Below are 17713 nucleotides of genomic sequence, written 5' to 3' on the forward strand. Positions count from 1 at the left end.
CAGGGAGGTAAGTGAGGCCCGTGTTTGTTCTTGCCGCAGTCGCCAGTTCTCTCCTCCTTGATGGCTTTGGCGCCACCTGGCCGCGGATGTCTTCTGTCCCCGGTTTGCGCGGGAACTGGCCGGTATGTCGTCTGCTGATTCTCCATGGAAGTTGGGGACGTCTGAAAGAGTTGATGTGTGTTAGAGGGAGAGGAAGAGGGAGAGAGAGAGAGAGAGAGAGAGAGAGAGAGAGAGAGAGAGAGAGAGAGAGTGGAGGGGTGGGAAGGGGGTGGAATGGAGTGGAGTGGGGTAGGGAGAGGAGCAGGGGCAGGGGTGGAGTTAGAGGATTAGGGCAGGGAGTTGGGGTAGGAGTGGAGAGGGGACAAGAGACAGGAAGAGGGTGGGAGGGAAGGGATGGGGAGAAGGAGAAGTTAGAAGGGAAGGAGGAGGATGGTAGGGAGAAGGGAAGGAGGAGGATGGTAGGGAGAAGGGATGGATCAGGGAGTCGGGAAAGAGGGGTCAATGGATGTTAAGGGGTGGGGGGGGGGGGGGAGCAGAGAGGATACAGAAGAGGGCAGAGAGGGGGACAGGAGAGGAAAGAGAGAAATTGAAAAAAAAAGCATGAACATGTGAAGCAGATCAAGCTTAAAATGGCAAATGGCTAGCAGAAAGAGATCACATGAAAATCTTTTTCACCCAGTAAAGCAAAAGCAAAGCAGGAAAAAATATATTTTTTTTACTTTAAAAAGAAACAAAAACTAAGTTCCCCTAAAAAAATATAGTTTGATCTCTACAATTGTCAAAACGGCACACTTCACATTGAAAGACTTTTCGAGAAAGTTAACTACCAAATTTACCACAACTTTGGATGAAATGAAGCATTTTTTTAATTTAAAAAAAATTCACTATTTATCCATATAAGCACAAGCTGCCCCAATTCCATTCCTCGTGTCCATTAAACCAATATGTTTCATTTCTTACAAAACACTATGAATCTGTTATACAAATTTTATTTTTTTCAAACCCTTGGATATATGATAAAACTGTTTAGAATGTCAAGTGGCCTTAGAGCAACATTTGCAAAATCCAGCAGAGGAGACAAAAACTAAAAAACAACTTTAAAAAATCATAAGAACTTAAAGTATGATCTTATCTCAGCAAAAACTAAATCAAATTGTTGGACATTTCAAGACTTATTGAAAGTCTCAAATATTTGCACAGTGTTAACAACATACAGTCTAGCACGCACATAGCAAACAGATTTTCAGGCCCCGAATTTTGTATAATACATGTATATTACTTGTGTTCTAAAAAAATACATACAATTTGTACCTAAGAAAAAGATTTCTGAGCTCCGTCGATTTTGCTATGTAAATGCTAGAATATATTGGCATAGTTTAAATTAAAATAAAAAATAGGAGTCTTGATAAATTCCCCACACTTTTTATCTATTTAGGGAAATTCTTTCAGAATTATGTACATGCATGGAAAAGGTGGCAGGTTGACGACAGCAAAAGTAGACCTCAGAACAATTTATATTCTAGAAAAAGTCAAACGCTTCCAACATCATGAAAAACTTTACAAGCTCAAAGTAGACCAAAAAGAAAAAAAAACTGGCTCAAAATAGCAAAGAGCTGCAGTTCCATCAGCATCAGTTCAAGCGTATTTGACTTTGATTTCAGAAGTAAGGGTTAGCAGGCAGTAAGGGTTTGAGCAAAAAGGGAAGGGGAGGGGGGGGGCAACATTGCAGTATGGAGAGACATGACAAGTCTGAAGATGACTTATCAAATTGCTACCTCAGAGTCCTACACAAAATCTAGTTCTACTATCATCAATCATAATAAGAACTTAAGCTTTTATTTTTTTAAAAAGATTTTCAATAAACAAATCTTCAAAAAGACAAGAAAAGTTTGAGTTAAGAGAAGCATATTGACAGAGGAATGACTACTCAATGCAGGAAAAAATGCAAGATAGATAGACCATGACAGCTGAATGACAGAAAACAAGTAGGACCAACCCCCAGGAAAAAGACACAAGATAAGGGTCAGATGGTAGAGGGGAAGATAATCCATCATTACAATTTGTTTATAAATCTAAAGTAACACTTCCATGGTACAGATTGAAGAGCTCCATCGAAGCTGTCACTATCATCTGTTTCAGTGGTCTAAAGACATACAGTATGAGTTCATGTGGGTCATTGCAATGGAATCTGGCGCCCATCAAATTTTAGGGAAAGGAAAAATAAGCATTTTCCCAACTGTTGGGCAATTTATTATTTTTTTTCACAGAAGTCATCTCCATCCATTAAAAAACATGTTTTCAAGTGAATTTTACTGATTAATGTTGTTAAAAGCCAAAAACTAAGTTATCTGGTTGCCCAAGTATGAGTATCCAGCTTTGAAGACGATTTTCTCACAGATTTCATCTGTCAAAAGGTACCCCCCCCCCCTCTTAAATCACACATATCCAAACTTCTACGCAAGAAAGATCAATATTTTTTCGCCAGATTCAAGAAAATTAACAAGCTTTAATATAATAGCAACAACTCCATATGTCCAAAAATGGATGAGCATCCAACTCCACCACACTGCGACACATTTGACTAGGACAGTGCTGTCTACTCAAAGAGTACAGCTTTTACAATGCTTGTATTTGTAGTTTGTGTAGAGAAACTTTTCTTAAGACAAGAGCGTATGCATCCACAAAAACATTAACAATAATAATGATGGTGATGATGATAATAATAATAAACATGACAATAATAACAATAAAATAATAGTAACAAATAATAATAATAAGCACACATTCATGCTCCACAGCATAAATGAATTAGTAAATGGAAGCAATGGTCTCATGATCACAGTAATTCTTGTAAGCAAGGCCTAAATCATAATAGTAGTTTTGGGAACTGGTTGTCCAATTGTATCAGTAATACTTGGAAGTGATTTCCCAATTATTTAAGTGATTCTTGAAAGTGATTTCCCATGTATTTAAGCAATTCTTGGAAGTGATTGCACAACGTTTGAGTAATTCTTGGAAGCGATTTCCCAATTATTTAAGCAATTCTTGGAAGTGATTGCACAACGTTTGAGTAATTCTTGTAAGTGATTTCCCAATTATTTGAATTATTCTTGGAAGTGATTTCCCAATTATCTAAATAATTATTGGAAGTGATTTCCCATTTATTTAAGTAATTCTAGGAAGTGATTGCACAATTATTTGAGTAATTCATGAAGCCAAAGGTCCGATCATGACAGTAATTCTCAGAAGTAGAGAAGGAATCTACCATGTAGGACAACCTACAGGTATGCTAGAGTGGTGCTTACCTCTCCGCTTGGTATTCAAACATTTCTGGGCGTACAGCTTTCATCACCTGGCAAGGAAAGTGAAGGCCAAGAAAGGACACGCTATTACATATAGGAATATAACTAAAATTATAGATATGTAGTTTCTAGAGTGTGGTGGTGGAGCGGTTAGTGCACTCGTCTCTTAAGTGGAAAGTCCGGGTTCAAGCCTCGGTTTGGACACAGATATTTTTTTCAATCCCTCCTGCCCACACAGCAATAATGAGTTCCTGACTTCGAGTCGGGGAAGTGAAGGCGGCGTGGAAAGGAAAAGGCCACCCTACCACAATATGCTGAAGGCCCAGGAAGTAGTCTCACTAACAAGGCAATCCCCAATGTCTGGATCGGACGTGGGAACAACTTTACTTTTACTTTAATTTCTAGAGGTGGTTGGGCGTGGGGGGGGGGGGGGGGGGGGGTAGAAGAGGAGGAGAAGCTGAGACCTTTTAATTTAAGTTGTCCAGGGCAAAGCTCTATTAGCAAAGCGGTTAGTGAGATCAGACTTACTGATAAAGAAGTCAACGACTGAAAGAGTGCACGCAATGTACCTGTCATGGTAACCAATCTTGACATGGGCATCAATAAGAATTTGTATTTTATTTACCAACCTATATCAGCCCATGAAAGCACAGTGATAGAGGGGGCTACATTTACAAAGTAGATTCATTGTAGCTAATGAACACAATATAAACATCCCATATATACTGATATTGCAACAACAAAATATTAGTAACTCCAATGGTTCTCTTTCTTTTCTGTGCAAAAAGCAGTTAAATGGAGTTCATCATGTTTTTTTTAGCAAAAGCGATGATATATCACTACAACAGGATTTTAACAGCGTGAACACCTGAGGTTCCAGGTACTCCAGATATATCAGAAAAAATCAGCACTTGATCATTTCACAGTTGATTATAGTGTAGGTTGTTCACTAAAGTTTCCATCTCTACTACACACTTAGCATTTGGTCCCCTAACTTGTCCTACTGTAGAGAGGAAACATGCCAGCAAAGAGGAGAAATATTAAGGATTCAAACCTCAAAATGACAAATATTGGTCAAATTTGTGATTACCTGTGCTGCAAACGCCTTTAACTCTTTATCTTCAACAGGGCTAAACCCACTATGCTAGGGCCCTCTTTTGGTACGAAATCTAAAATTGATAGTGACATACGTCACTAAATTGGTCATTAAATCCAAACAAGTGAACCCAATTCAATAGTACTTCATCTAATGAATTAACTTTTTATAAAAGAGACCTGTTTTCAGCAATAGCCAAAAACTAATTTGACACAAAAGTCATCGTAAAGGAAGTGTGTCCAAGCCCCTGCCAGCGGCTCACCGGCACAGCGGTTCTGACCGTGGACTGAGGGGAGCGGCTTGCTGGAGTTACGAAGTGAAGAAATTTGGGGTCCAATAACAACTCGGGTAGTACATGCTTATCCCAACGTTGTTTTGGAGAATCGCCAGTGAAACAACTTTTTATCAAGGATTATTGTTTTGAGACATTATAATAAGGAACAAGTTTACCGCAATGTGAGCCTCACTGCTGATGCGGTTGCAGTATCGCAGCAATTGAAGCTCAAGGTCAGTCTTGAACACACGGCTGGTGAGAAAAGGAAGATGGTATAAGTTGATGAGTGTACGGAATAAAAGAGAAGGGGGTGGGAGAGGGGGAGAGAAAATAAAATATTGAAACAGAGACAGAGGGAACCTGAACTTTTATGAGAAGCATTGAAGAGGGACAATATCTCAGTTGTAGTACTGCCAAAAAGATTTTTAAAACCTAAAGCGATCACATTATTTGTGGAAATAGATGATCAACATATTGTTAGTGCATTTCACTATCCACGTATGAACCATTCAGATACTTTCCAGAAAATGTAAAAAAACCTTTTGTATTCGTCTAATATTGACTTTTAGAATTTAAGTCGTCATGAACTATTGATGCAAAATAAAATGTGAGAGCCGATTTTTAAAATTGTGCTTTGGTCAAATGTCTTAAGATCAGAGTTTTCAAAGTTTGTTCCATACGTGGACAGCAAAACTGCAATGACGATATCCCCAAAGTAATCATAACTAAGACAAATCTTTGTTTTTCTAAATGTCCCAACTCCCAACACAGACCATTTCGGAGGCAGGCTTCGACCCTGTCTGTCAAGGCCAACTCGGGCTGAGAAGGATACGTCTCACCAGAAAGACCAAGATACTCAATAAATATTCTCTCCACAGAAGGAATCATTCTTAGGTCTTCTGGTTGAAGATATAGCAGTGCCTAACCGTAACACCACAGACACAAGCCTAAACATAGACCACAAGTAATAAATGACAAACAGAAAACTATAAGAAGCTTCATTATGCAAATGAAAAAAGCCCTTCAACCGCCATCTACAATTATCTGAAGTATCTTGTGTTAGCATGAGTTTTAAGACACTTGCAAAACAAGAGGGTTATATAAGTGCCAAAGATTAGAGGCATTACAACAGAGTAACAAAACACAAAAAAGGAGAGGTGGAGATAAGGAAGATAAGGACTGAAGTAACTTGATAAAATAGGTTATAATAGAGTAATACCATACAAGATAAACAGTTGAAAGCAAAATCAAAATCAAATATCACATTACAATGCCTTTCAAAATATAATCATTTGATGACTGCTTCTGTCCTAGATCTTTTGATCTTTCCATCAAGACAACAAAAAATGCCAAATCCACTTCAAATCATTATATTATTATCATCTGCATCCCTGGAAGGTTGTACAGTTTAATTCTCTGACAAACATTTGTTCAACACACTCACCATTCGGTGATGTCCGGGTGCAACCATTCATTATTGACCGTGAAACTGAAATGAAAAACAACACAGACTAGCAATCCAGTGTCAAGTATTAAGCCTTCAAAAGAGAGTACAAAGCAAAGTCAAAGTAGACACATGCTAACAATAATTCTTAAATAGCCCAGCTTTCAACATTGCCCCCCCCTCCCCCCATACATAAAAGACAGATACCTAAGAATTTTTTTAAAAATTTTATAGTAGAGGGTTTTACGGCGCTCGCAACTGCATATGGTCATATGAGCGCCAAACCTAAGAATTTAATAAACAATAAAACATAGAATGTGTCTAGTTAACTTTCCTTTCAGATCTTAAAGCAAATGCATACAACAATTAGTTTCAAATAAACGACCAGGACCTTATCTCTTTTAAATCGTCTCAGAACAGTGATAGAGAAATCTATAAACACTGAACAAAAGCACTGAGAACAAAACAGCAGTGACATCCGAGCCTGTCCTCATCCTTACTCACTTGGCAATGCCTTCAAACACAGCCTCCCGACTGTACTTGCCGCTGTCAGTGTTCAGGCCATACTGTCAAGGTAAAACATCAGACATTTAGAAATATAATATAAGTATTTGTGTCTGTTGTTGCTTTGGTTTGTCTGTTTATTTGTCTGTTTCTTTGTTTTGGTCGAGGGGTTGGGAAAGGGATTATGTTACAAATTCCTGATTGATGGTCATTTACTTATTACTATAATTAAAAATTAAGAAAAAAGAATACAGAGACAATGTAAAGGGAGAAAGAAAGAAAGAAAGAAAGGCTTTATAAAAATATGCATACTTAATTACACATAAAAGCGTCACAGAGAAGAAAAAAAAGAAACTTGTTTAGAAAGAAAGAAAGAATGAATGGAAGAAAAAGAAAGAAAGAAAGAAAGGCAACATTTGGTATTTTTTTCGTAAAAGTTTTACAGCACTTGCAACACAATAAGTACATATAAGCACTGAAGATTAGAGGTCTTACAAAGGAGTAACAAATACAAAAAAGAAGGAGGGGAGATAAAGACGATAGATGTTTAATACGAAAGAAGGAGCAAACCACACCAGAGCATCCGTCAACCGCCGACGGCAACATTTATGACCAGCCACAAGCATTAAGTCAGCAGATAACAAGCAAAGCATATAAACACAGAGACCCATGCACATTCACACAGATAACAGAACAAGTACACACTCCGCAACTTACCAAAGTCAACAAAACAGAAGGACTTTTCTCCTTCAAAGCCTCAGCCATCTGTAGAGTGGAAAGAGACACAGATAAGAAACATCATTAAGTTTTACTCAACACATACTGATCTCAACAATTACAAGATCATCAAGCGTCTGAATCACTTGGAAAATTTCAGATTACCATAAATAATCATTAAATAAAAGCCTTTATGTACCAGTAACATCAATCATCACCATCATCACTCTTCCTCACCCCGTAACAGCCACCAACAAGGGCTCTCCATCTACTTCTGTCCTGGGATATAGTCTCCACCTCCGTCCAGCTGTATCCCATCTCCATTAGGTCCGAATCTTAGTCCCTCCTTCAAGTACTTTTACGCCTTCCTCTCTTTCTCTTTTCTTGTGGATCCCATCTTAAGGCTTGGAACAACATCAACAGAGAAGGAATAATTTGGGAAAAATATAAATTCTCCAAAATCTATTATGTCGCTTATAAGAAATGTGTCACAACACGGTGGAATCAGGCGCTCAACAATTTTTTGGACATATGGAGTTATTGGTATCATTTTAAAGCTTGTTCATTGGCCTTGATTTTGACAAACAATTTACTCATCCATATTGAATAGAAGTCGAGATATTTGTGATTGAACGATGAGGGTGTCGCTTGGTGTCAGACGAAAAATAAAATTAGTGAAAAAAATGACCGCCACAAAGTTTGGTGACTTCCATAGAAACTGCAAATTTCAATTCATTATGTCTTTGTTCAGTAAAATCCACAAAAGGAATATATATGTCTTTAAATGGATGTAAGGTGTTGACCCCTAACAAAGAAAATTTTTTTAAAATTGCCAGACCACCAGACAAACGCCTGTTACTTTGACTTCATTGTTTCGACGAGCGCCTGATTTCACCATGACATATGACAAGAATGATTTTATAGAAAGTGAAAAACAACGCAATATAAAAAAATATTTATGCAATTCTTACGAAAACTTCACAGAATTAAAAAGCTGGTCCTAAATTTGTATGCCATGCATTCCAGGATAATAGTACCTTTGATGACAAAACAAGGAAGAATAATATCAGTCAGAAATATTTGTGTCATGATGCTGTGGAATCAGTGTGCTTGTCAATTTTGGAGCATTTGGAGTTATTGGTATCATCATAAAGCATGTTCATTTGCCTTGCTTTCAATGAAAAAAATGCCCATCTATCTTGAAAAGAGGTTGAGACACTTGCGATTGAAGGAGGTGGGGGTCGTTGGTTTCAGAGCTAAAATTAGCAAGAAAACGGCAGCCAAAGTTTGGGGATTTCCATAACTTGAAAGTCCATGGAAACTGAAAACTTACATTATGTGTGCCTTTAATCAACATTTTTCAGTAAAATACACACATAAATGGGTTTTCTTAATGGACGTAAAACATTTTGTGTCAAAAAGCAAAAATTGGATAAAACTTGCCAAACCATTGAAAAAAATACTGGTTTCTTCGATTTCATTATTTTGAAGAGCGCCTGATTTCACCACGATGCTTCTCATTTTTTTTCTGCCACTGGACAAGAGAACAATGAAGAACAAAATTAACATAAGACAAAAGCACTTGGAGACAAATAAAACTGAAGGCCTCACCTTGTCAGAAAAGACCACCTCATCCACAGCGTACAGTCGTTTGAAGTCGTCCCTTGTCAAGAGCCTGTGAGGAAGAGAAAAAGCCATAATTTTAATACAAACCAGACAAAGAGTATAACTTTTCCCCAACTTGTTCATAATGTGAAGTGCATATTGTCATTGATTGTCCTGTGATCATATGATTTTGTAGTGATAAAATGTACGTCTGCGTATGTGTTAACGTTAATCTAAAGAGTGCACGTATGCACGTTCATTCACTTGCATTTTCATGGGTCTCAACTCAGAATTTTTAAAAAGGAGGAACTTTCCGCGTGATCGCGACAGAAGCCCATTTTCGGGAGACACCCACTATTATTATACTGTTGGACCCTAGAATGTTGAAATAAAAACCATCAATTTATCAAAGCAAGGTTATTTCATACCAGTTTGAGGGTTTGCAAGATAATTTCAAGTAAGGGTCACTTACCAAATATTTACAATCTTGATTACATACAGAAAGTGGAGGCGCACTGTGGTCTTGTGTGACATTTATATTTTACCTTCATCATATTCGCCTATATAAACTATATAAAAATGAATCTTGTTTTGAGCCTGGGAAAAGGCCTAAAACCAGAATATCGACTGTCATGAACAAGTCTGGGTGTAATGATTCATATAATAAACGTGAAAGACAAAATTAATGCTCAAACTCAAAGTAGAGTAATAACTTGAATAGCTCAAGTAAACCTATTCAGTGTGAGAGGTGTAAGAACTGTGGGAGGGCAAGATACAGTGACACTGAAAACCTGCGAATCTTGAACAAAAAGATTAAATATAGAGACATAATTTACTGTCACCCATCCAATGAAACGCGAACACTTAGGCCCGTGCACTAAGTTCATTAACACGCTTACAAGTAGTAATGACTTTACTTTGCAGAGAGCTGTAGTAGTAATCAAAATTCTAAATATTAAAATTTGCTTCCAATTTCTTTTCTTTTTTTGTCCTCTGGTGTTGCGTCCAGCCCTCCCCCTATCCCCGAGTGTATCTTTTTTAAATTAAAAATCAAGAATCTCCCCCCATTCCGGAGTCCTGTACTTCACAGCGCTCAGAACGTGCGCAGGTTCATTGACCAGTCACAATGACGAGCCCGACAAGACGCTTGTATAACTTTCTTTTCTTTTTTTTCCCCCCACAAGCGACAGCACAATGATGAACATTATTTTCATGGCGACACCACGTTTGTAATGCAGAACCTGCATGCTATAAATGTTGCGTATTCAGACTTTTACTGACTATTTAATTTCTGAGATCTTGGTTTTCCGGTCGAGCCTCCGTGTCACATACAATTCCGCTTGCCGCCATAGCTGCCTGTTCGCGTGAAACGTACTCTCACACCAGGAAAAGCCGAATTAACATCACAATCGCGACCGGCAAAACTGAACTTAAAGACGTTATGGGATTTGTTTTTCAAATTATATTTGAGATCTTTTATGTACTTTCCCGCGTCTCGGCGATTTTTTTTTTTCAAATTTCCGGGTAATTTCTGAGGCCTGGCAGTCACTCTGCTCACAGCAACTCTTTTTCTGATTGACCCGCTTTCGCAGTTGCGAAGTTTAGCGGAGGACATGGCGGTAGCGGAAATCGGAATTTTGAGACCCATGACTTTGTAACGATGAAGGTATTGTAAAGCGCCTAGAGCAGTGTTGTACAGAAGTCGGCACTATAGAAATGATCTGAATATTAATGTTTATATGAAAAAAAGCCAAAATCCTACCTGCAAGGTTTTGGCTTTCATATGGGCCTACTAAAACATACAACAAGAAAAGAGAAGACTCTCTATTGAAGTCTATCGAGTAAATGCAGAGCTTTTGTTTCGGCTTCATTGAAGGCTGAATCAAAATGATGTCCCCTACAGCTGTGTTGTTCAACAAACATTGAAATACAGTGGAGTCCTCATAAACTGAAATCAGGAGTATTGCTGGATTTTCTTCCGTTTATCCATGTTTTCTCTTTGGAGAGAATGCTCAAATAGTGAAGAAAAAAATCAGGGAGTCTATTTTCTTTTGGATTTACCACAGTTTTCAGATTTCAAAACTATGTTCAGTTTAAGCAAACTCCACACATTGTTGGCTGATTTGGAAAAACAAATATAGTCTGTGTAAAGGAGAATATTACTTCATCTAATTTCAAGCTTTCACATCTCCTGGTAAAAACAGAAGCATAAACATTACTCCTTTGTGATTTTATGTTTTCAAAAACACAGTATATGAATCTAAACTTATACTGATTCATGCAGGCAACCTTGGTTTAACTCCCCAAAAGCATATTTATGAGTTTTGGTTTGTGTGAGTAGTTTAGTTTACACAGCATTTCCTTTTGTAGACTACTACTGGTACTATCAAAATTGTACAGTGGGTGGTTGGCAGGTGCTCTGGTGTGGTTGGCAGGTGCTCTGGTGCGGTTATCTCCTTCTGTCCTATAAAACATCTATCTTCTTTTCTATTGATATCACTCTCTAGTAACACCTCTAATCTTCGTCACTTGTATGACCTATTTGTGTTGTAAGTACCGAAAAACTTTTACAAAAACTAAAAACATAACTCTTTCACTTTCACTACCGCGAGCCGTGCTTCATGACACGCCACTTCCTGCTTCAAAACCACACCTACTTTAGTAATAATAGAATCTGAAATCTCAGGCTGAAGAATGATTATTTTTAGAAACAAGTTGAGAAAGGTAATTATTTCCCCTTTATTTTCATATAATACATGTGGCTAATATTGAAAATTGAACTAAAAATCTTTATTTGTCCAACGATAGAACGATAGGCAGAATCAGAAAGTAGGTCACAGGCAGGGCCCGGTCCAGGTGAAAACACATCCCCTGGTAGAGAAAGAGTTTAAAAGCTGAACAGCTAATAACCTTTCTCCGCTGAAAGTGACTTAAACCATAACCATACCTGCCCATCCAGACAGCATAAGCATCTGGGAGGTTTGGAGGAAACAGGATGGACCTGCCAGTGTCCACTTCCACAGCCCCATAAAAATCTGGCTCTTCAACGCCAAATGTCCAGTGAAAGTACGACTCCTGAAATACATACACAGTGCCAAAGTGAGAAAGTTTTTTTATCAACTCAAGTCTATCAAGAGATAGAAAATACCAATAAATCTTAAATGCGTACCCAAGCATTTGCTAAGGGGAAATAAGCAAAGGACTAGAGAGTACTCATCTGACTGAACAAGACGACAAAAGGATAATTTTACAGCAGCAGCCGATATTATAAGAAAATTCTGCTGTATCACAAGAAGTATGTGACCATCTGCCCACTATGACAAAAATTGAAATCAAAGCACTACAACTTTACATTAACAAGCATAAATACAGGCACACAGACAAAATTTAACCATACTCTCATTGTTCAATAGACCAGCCAAGTCTAGAACTAGGCCTACCACGCCTCTCACTTTTCCGACGCGGGGATGGAAAGGTCACAGTGCTGTGATGTATGGAGCGATGTGTGACATGGGCAGGGTGTGGTGTGTACCCTTGTGTGCAAGCAGACGGAACACAAAACAGGGCATGGTGGGGTGGGGGACAACACAGCGGGCGAGATAGCCTCGAGCCCTTTCTTTCTGATCGCCAAAGCTGAGATGTCAACATCGCTAGCACTAGAGAAAGCCGGATTAGATTTTTAATCAAGTAAGACCTTGAGGTCATGATGAACAAAATCATCATCACGAGAGATACAAAAAGAAATAAACAGAACATCAAACTCATAGATAAGGCCGACTTTATACTTTATTATTTCCCTTGAATTTATCTGGATCCCTTATAATGAGAATCCTGCCATAAAAACGGATATTTCACACCAGTCCCTTTCCTCTTGTTATAACTGAATTCCACTGTGCTTTCACTCTTTTAATCCTCACACTCTTTCAGCTGTGTACGCAAAATTGTCTTCTGATGACACAGCACCAACATTACTTACAACAATATTCAAAACAGTGAGAACCAAATTTTAAATGAGAGTTACTGGTATCTTCTCCCATCAACTGAAAGGAGCACCAAATTATGCAAATCCTTTGCTCTCTAAATCAAAGAAAAAGATAAGGGTAAAGAAGTTGTTCAAAAGCATACACTTTAGTCCAGTCATATTAAAATAACTCTTTTTAACACCTCAGTTTGTAATATTATGAAAAAGACTGTAAATTATCTTTTTATAATGGTTGACAAAGCATAGTTTTACGGAGAAAGTAGTTCCGCAGAGGGCCGGCCGACCAATAACACACAAAAGAGGGGATATTTTGAGTGAGGTATTAATTACTTAACCCTAACTCTTGTTATAGTTTGCTGTGGAACTTGTCACAGAAAGTGCCAGCCCTCTACGGAACTCCTCCCGTTGCAGAGTCACAGGGGAAGTCACCTGTCTAAAGAGGGGCTCATTGTCTGAGTCGTTGCGAGTCTCTGAGACTCCACTCTGGAGCACGACGATAGCACCTTTAGGAATGTTCTTGTTGGCTCGAAGCCGTTCACACAGTCTCTGACGATTCTGCTGGAACAACTCCATTGGAACTTTCAGAGTATGATCCCCTCTGCAAAATGCTGGTCTGAGAAGAACAAATGACATACAAAGCAAATAAGTTTTAAAACCTTCCCTTGATACTTCTATCTTGAACTTTGCCCTCACAATGAAACAGCTGAATTTCAATTTAAAAAACAAAAGAAAGTGATCACCTTGGAAATCTCAGGTGACAAAAAAACAAATCTCAAAATACAACACTACTAGATTCTCTACATCTAAATCTAGATCTTAGATCTAATTCTTTTAAAAATCTTACTCTGCTTTGCCTGAAGCCATCTTCAGTTTGGGATTTTAACTGTAGCGCTGACTTCGGAAAACTTGTTTGCTGTGTGGGGGTGTGTCCAGAAAAAGACAAATTACAAATGAAACTGCTTTCAAAATTTTAATCGTTAGCGAATGCTTGACACTGCAGTTTCGTAGAGTATATCTAATGTAGAGCTCAGCCAGGAGTGTCTTGGTCGTGATCCCTGTGACAGAGGAATGCACCGTCTTGGTCTCTGTATGGATCTCAGCAGACAGTAAAAAAAAAGATCTAGCTAGATCTAGTTTCTTGGAACCCCCTTTCGCGAGAAAAGAAACACGAATCGTGTGACTGAAAACCTCAGTATTCTGGATGGTCACGTGAAAAGTATCACATGATCTGCGATTGCCTCTGTGAAATATTTCTTCATGTTACAAACTGTAATCTATGTGAATGCTAAATTCCAATTGACCTGCCTCTTAAGAGTTTCACATTAGCCAACAGGAACAGCAAATTTTGCAACTGAGATTATTTCTCGTTCACCGAACTTTATAAATGTCTCAGAATTGTACCAAATAATTCATTCATAAATACTGTGCCCATTTTATTACCTCTTTTCAAATATCAATTCAGGTCTCGATTTCTTTTTGTTGTGTACAGCAACTGTCGTGTTTCTTTAAATGTAAACATACCTGGCCGTCAGACAAAATGGCTACTACCATTGCTACAAAAGCTAAAAAGCTTGCTTGCAAAGATTTGCATTCCTTTTTACGGACACTACCTCCTACAGTTTTAGATCACCTTTACTGTCACCCTGCGACTTGTCTGGCTGTTTTTAGGTGAGTGCATATTACTAGCGTAGTGGCTATCCTCACCCTGGGTGAGACTTGCCAGCCTTGGCCTCTTGGCTGTTCTCACCCAGTGTGGAACACAAACAAACATACAATACAAGACCTGTTTTACCTAATTTCTGAATGAAGTCGGACCTGTGTAAGACGGAATTGCAAGGCAACCAGAAAAAATTCCGTCTTAGACATTTTCCGTCTTGGACAGGGGACTTTAGGGGGAGATGGAAAGGGGGACCCAGGCGCTGGGATCAATGATCTCTTGACTAGATCTAGACTTAGTCTTGACCCGATCAGCAAGCAGTGGTCAAAACTTCACACCTCTCAATTACTATCCTATCTGATAATGTGACATGCGTCAGTCTTACTTATCCAATTACAACCAGTGCTTGCCTTTCATAGGACCACTGTTTGACCTGTTAAAATCAGAAACGTTTGAACATCTCCTTTGCTTCCACTCTTAGCCGTGGCGTAGCTCCACCCACCAATGCCACCCCTCACTGCCATCATATTGTAACAACGATTCGAGGAACTTTTTTCTCGGCTGGCTGTACGATCAGGGCTGCAGGCATTAGTCAATCTAATTTCACACTTCTGGATTCTGGCTACCCATGAAAGTTTCCGTAGTGGCTCGCTACTCAAGCACTCTTACGGGCAGTCATGAGATTTCACACCCACACTACACTGACCATCTGCATCGCCCAGGGCTCACATGATGGGATATCATCTACCCCCAAATTGCACCCCTACTACCCTTCCTCGCCCAGCGGCACGGCCATATGTTAAGTTTAGATCCGGCGGAACCAAATTTTCGAGTTTAGTTTCAAATCAGGGCTGAGCGGGCGAAGCATTTTCCGTCTTAGACAAGTGAAATCCTCGGAAGGGAGTGGATTTTTTTTTTTCGTTTCCGCGTTGGACAGGTTTCCGTTATGTACAAGTAATTAAGAGGAGTATATATATATCAAGGGGGCAGCGGGGAGATTCCGTTAAGGCAGGTTCGACTGTGTTCTATCGGTGTGGATGATCAAATTGACAAAAACAAAGAAAAAAATGATGTTTTATGGCATAATCATCATCCAGTGCCAGATCTGCGACAGACATCGGCGATCATGGTTTTCCATTCATTCCTTTGCTCAGATGCTCTCAAAAAAGCTACTTTGAGGCCTGAACAACTTTCTTCTATGTTTCTAAGGATTGTTTCATTGTACATGTTAAAGACGTCTGGTGACATACACACATCCTTGCCTCACTCCTCGCCTAATCTGCATATATTCACTGTATTCTCCATTGATTCGTTCAGCAGCCTTTTGGTCCCAGTACAAATTTCTGATAATTCTTAGATTCTATCTTTTCCATCTCTATGTCTAGCTTTTCCAGTATTTTAAATAGCATAAAAATTATGGCATAAAAGTAAAGTAATTTGGTCGTCTACAAAGATCTATGCTACGGCTATTTCACTTTTCGAATTGAGACGAACTACATGGGTTGCCGTTTTGCTTTGCCCGGAAGTTCTCGCCACTCTTCTTCTCTCTCTCTCTCTCTCTAGTCACTCTTTTTTTTCAGATTAAAACATCAATACCGAGTATTTAAGACAGTATCGATATTCCAATACTCTTGGGGCCAAAACCTGGAGAATGCCATAAAAACAAATTTCGAGGTATCAAAATTGATACCACTAATTGGCATCTGGCAAAGACTCTACACTTGTTGGGTGTGGGGTTTGTGGATGTTATTTGTTATAATTGTTTTTGTTTTGTACTTTACAAGACTTGCAAGTCCAGGAGGAGGGTACTTTTTAATTAATAATCTGTGCATTTTCAGTTTGTAATTGGGAATAAAATTCAAAAATGTTAAATTGAAGGTTATCATTATTAATGTCTGTTGCCTGTATCTGTGTCTATACTTGAATTACTCTTCCTATTCAGGGATCTGCCGGAGCTATCTCGTCACTATGTAATGCGCATCATGTTTGTGGAACAGGCAGTGGCTCAGGCTGTGGTGCGACAATGGAGTACAGCCCCACAGGAGTGAGTCTACTTTCATAAATTGTCCTACTGTGTGTCCTATATTTGTGCTTATTATCATGTCTTGGTTTTAAAAAATAGATGCCGCAAGTGAATCAACAGTTACAGTATCACGAATGACAATGAGTTGGCCGAGGACATATATTTTGCATGTGTTAATATCTTAACAGATTTGGTCAGCTGCGTTACTGAATAAAGTGTATGAAAATATGATGTTTCTGTTCTCTTAACAAGATCAAGTCAAGATCTAGTCATTTTTCAAGGCAACGAAGAACCACGTTGAACTCTTGCTGTCTTGTTCATCTTCTCTCAGTCTTACCTCTTATAACTCTCATATTGTGGGGATGGTTTTCCGTGAACAGTTTAATCTTGATACATTTGTGTTTTTTCAATTCTTCTTTATCAATTTTTTCCTATTTTTAGTTGTTTTAAAGAATCTAAATTAAATTTGCAAAATCTGAAATTTAAGCTTATGGAGTAAAAGACCTTTTTATAAAGTCCAAAATACATCCAGACCTGCTCTTAGCAGCCACCTGTATAAGACAATCACCTGTAGGAACGGCCACTTCCCATTTCTTCCCTTGCATTAAAAAAAAATATATTATAATGACACTGTTAAAGAAGGCCACCTATCTAAGACAGCCACTTTTCTGTCGGGCAAGGGTGGCTGTCTAAGACATTTTCGACTGTATTGATTTTGTATGTTAAGTCTAAAATGCGAACTTATGAAATGAAAGACATATTATAAAGTCCAAAATGTATGAGAGATGATGTAAGCATAAAAAACAACAACAAAAAATGACCTTTTTTTTCAGAGAACAGTTGGAGGCTGCTGCAGCATTGATGGAGTTGAGGGTTTGGTATGAAAAGCCGTTGCCCGGGGGTATGCCAGGATGGCTGCTGAATCATGTGTTCAGAAAGAATCTCCACACTGCTTTACTAGGCGGGTATGTCATGGCTTTATACATACATTGAACGGGGACAGTTTACTATGTCCCATTCTCATTCTCTCTCTGCTCTCTTTGCTCTCTCTTTCTCTGTGTTTGTCTCTCTATTTCTCTCTCTCTCTCTCTCTCTCTCTCTCTCTCTCT

At 38.7% G+C, this 17713-nt stretch overlaps 2 protein-coding genes across 2 annotated transcripts in view; one reads left to right on the plus strand and one right to left on the minus strand.

The window, feature by feature from the left end:
• Positions 1-14041, minus strand: part of LOC101850138 (xaa-Pro dipeptidase) — a gene marked incomplete at its 5' end in the record, with an annotated part of 21050 nt that extends 7009 nt beyond the window's left edge. Inside the window, 9 exon segments of the mRNA XM_005091839.3 lie at positions 3306-3352; positions 4849-4924; positions 6117-6161; positions 6621-6682; positions 7338-7385; positions 8949-9012; positions 11890-12017; positions 13354-13537; positions 13769-14041. Coding sequence (XP_005091896.1) covers positions 3306-3352; positions 4849-4924; positions 6117-6161; positions 6621-6682; positions 7338-7385; positions 8949-9012; positions 11890-12017; positions 13354-13537; positions 13769-13788 — 674 coding nt within the window.
• A 182-nt stretch (positions 14042-14223) lies between these two features.
• The window catches only part of LOC101850394 (general transcription factor IIH subunit 4), a 14452-nt gene continuing 10962 nt past the window's right edge, over positions 14224-17713 (plus strand). Inside the window, exons 1-3 of the mRNA XM_005091840.3 lie at positions 14224-14592; positions 16524-16625; positions 17438-17569. Coding sequence (XP_005091897.1) covers positions 14462-14592; positions 16524-16625; positions 17438-17569 — 365 coding nt within the window. The 5' untranslated portion in view covers positions 14224-14461. The remainder of the gene's footprint in view (positions 14593-16523; positions 16626-17437; positions 17570-17713) is intronic.

Source organism: Aplysia californica, unplaced genomic scaffold, assembly GCF_000002075.1.
Source record: "Aplysia californica isolate F4 #8 unplaced genomic scaffold, AplCal3.0 scaffold00036, whole genome shotgun sequence".
NCBI lineage: Eukaryota > Metazoa > Mollusca > Gastropoda > Aplysiida > Aplysiidae > Aplysia > Aplysia californica.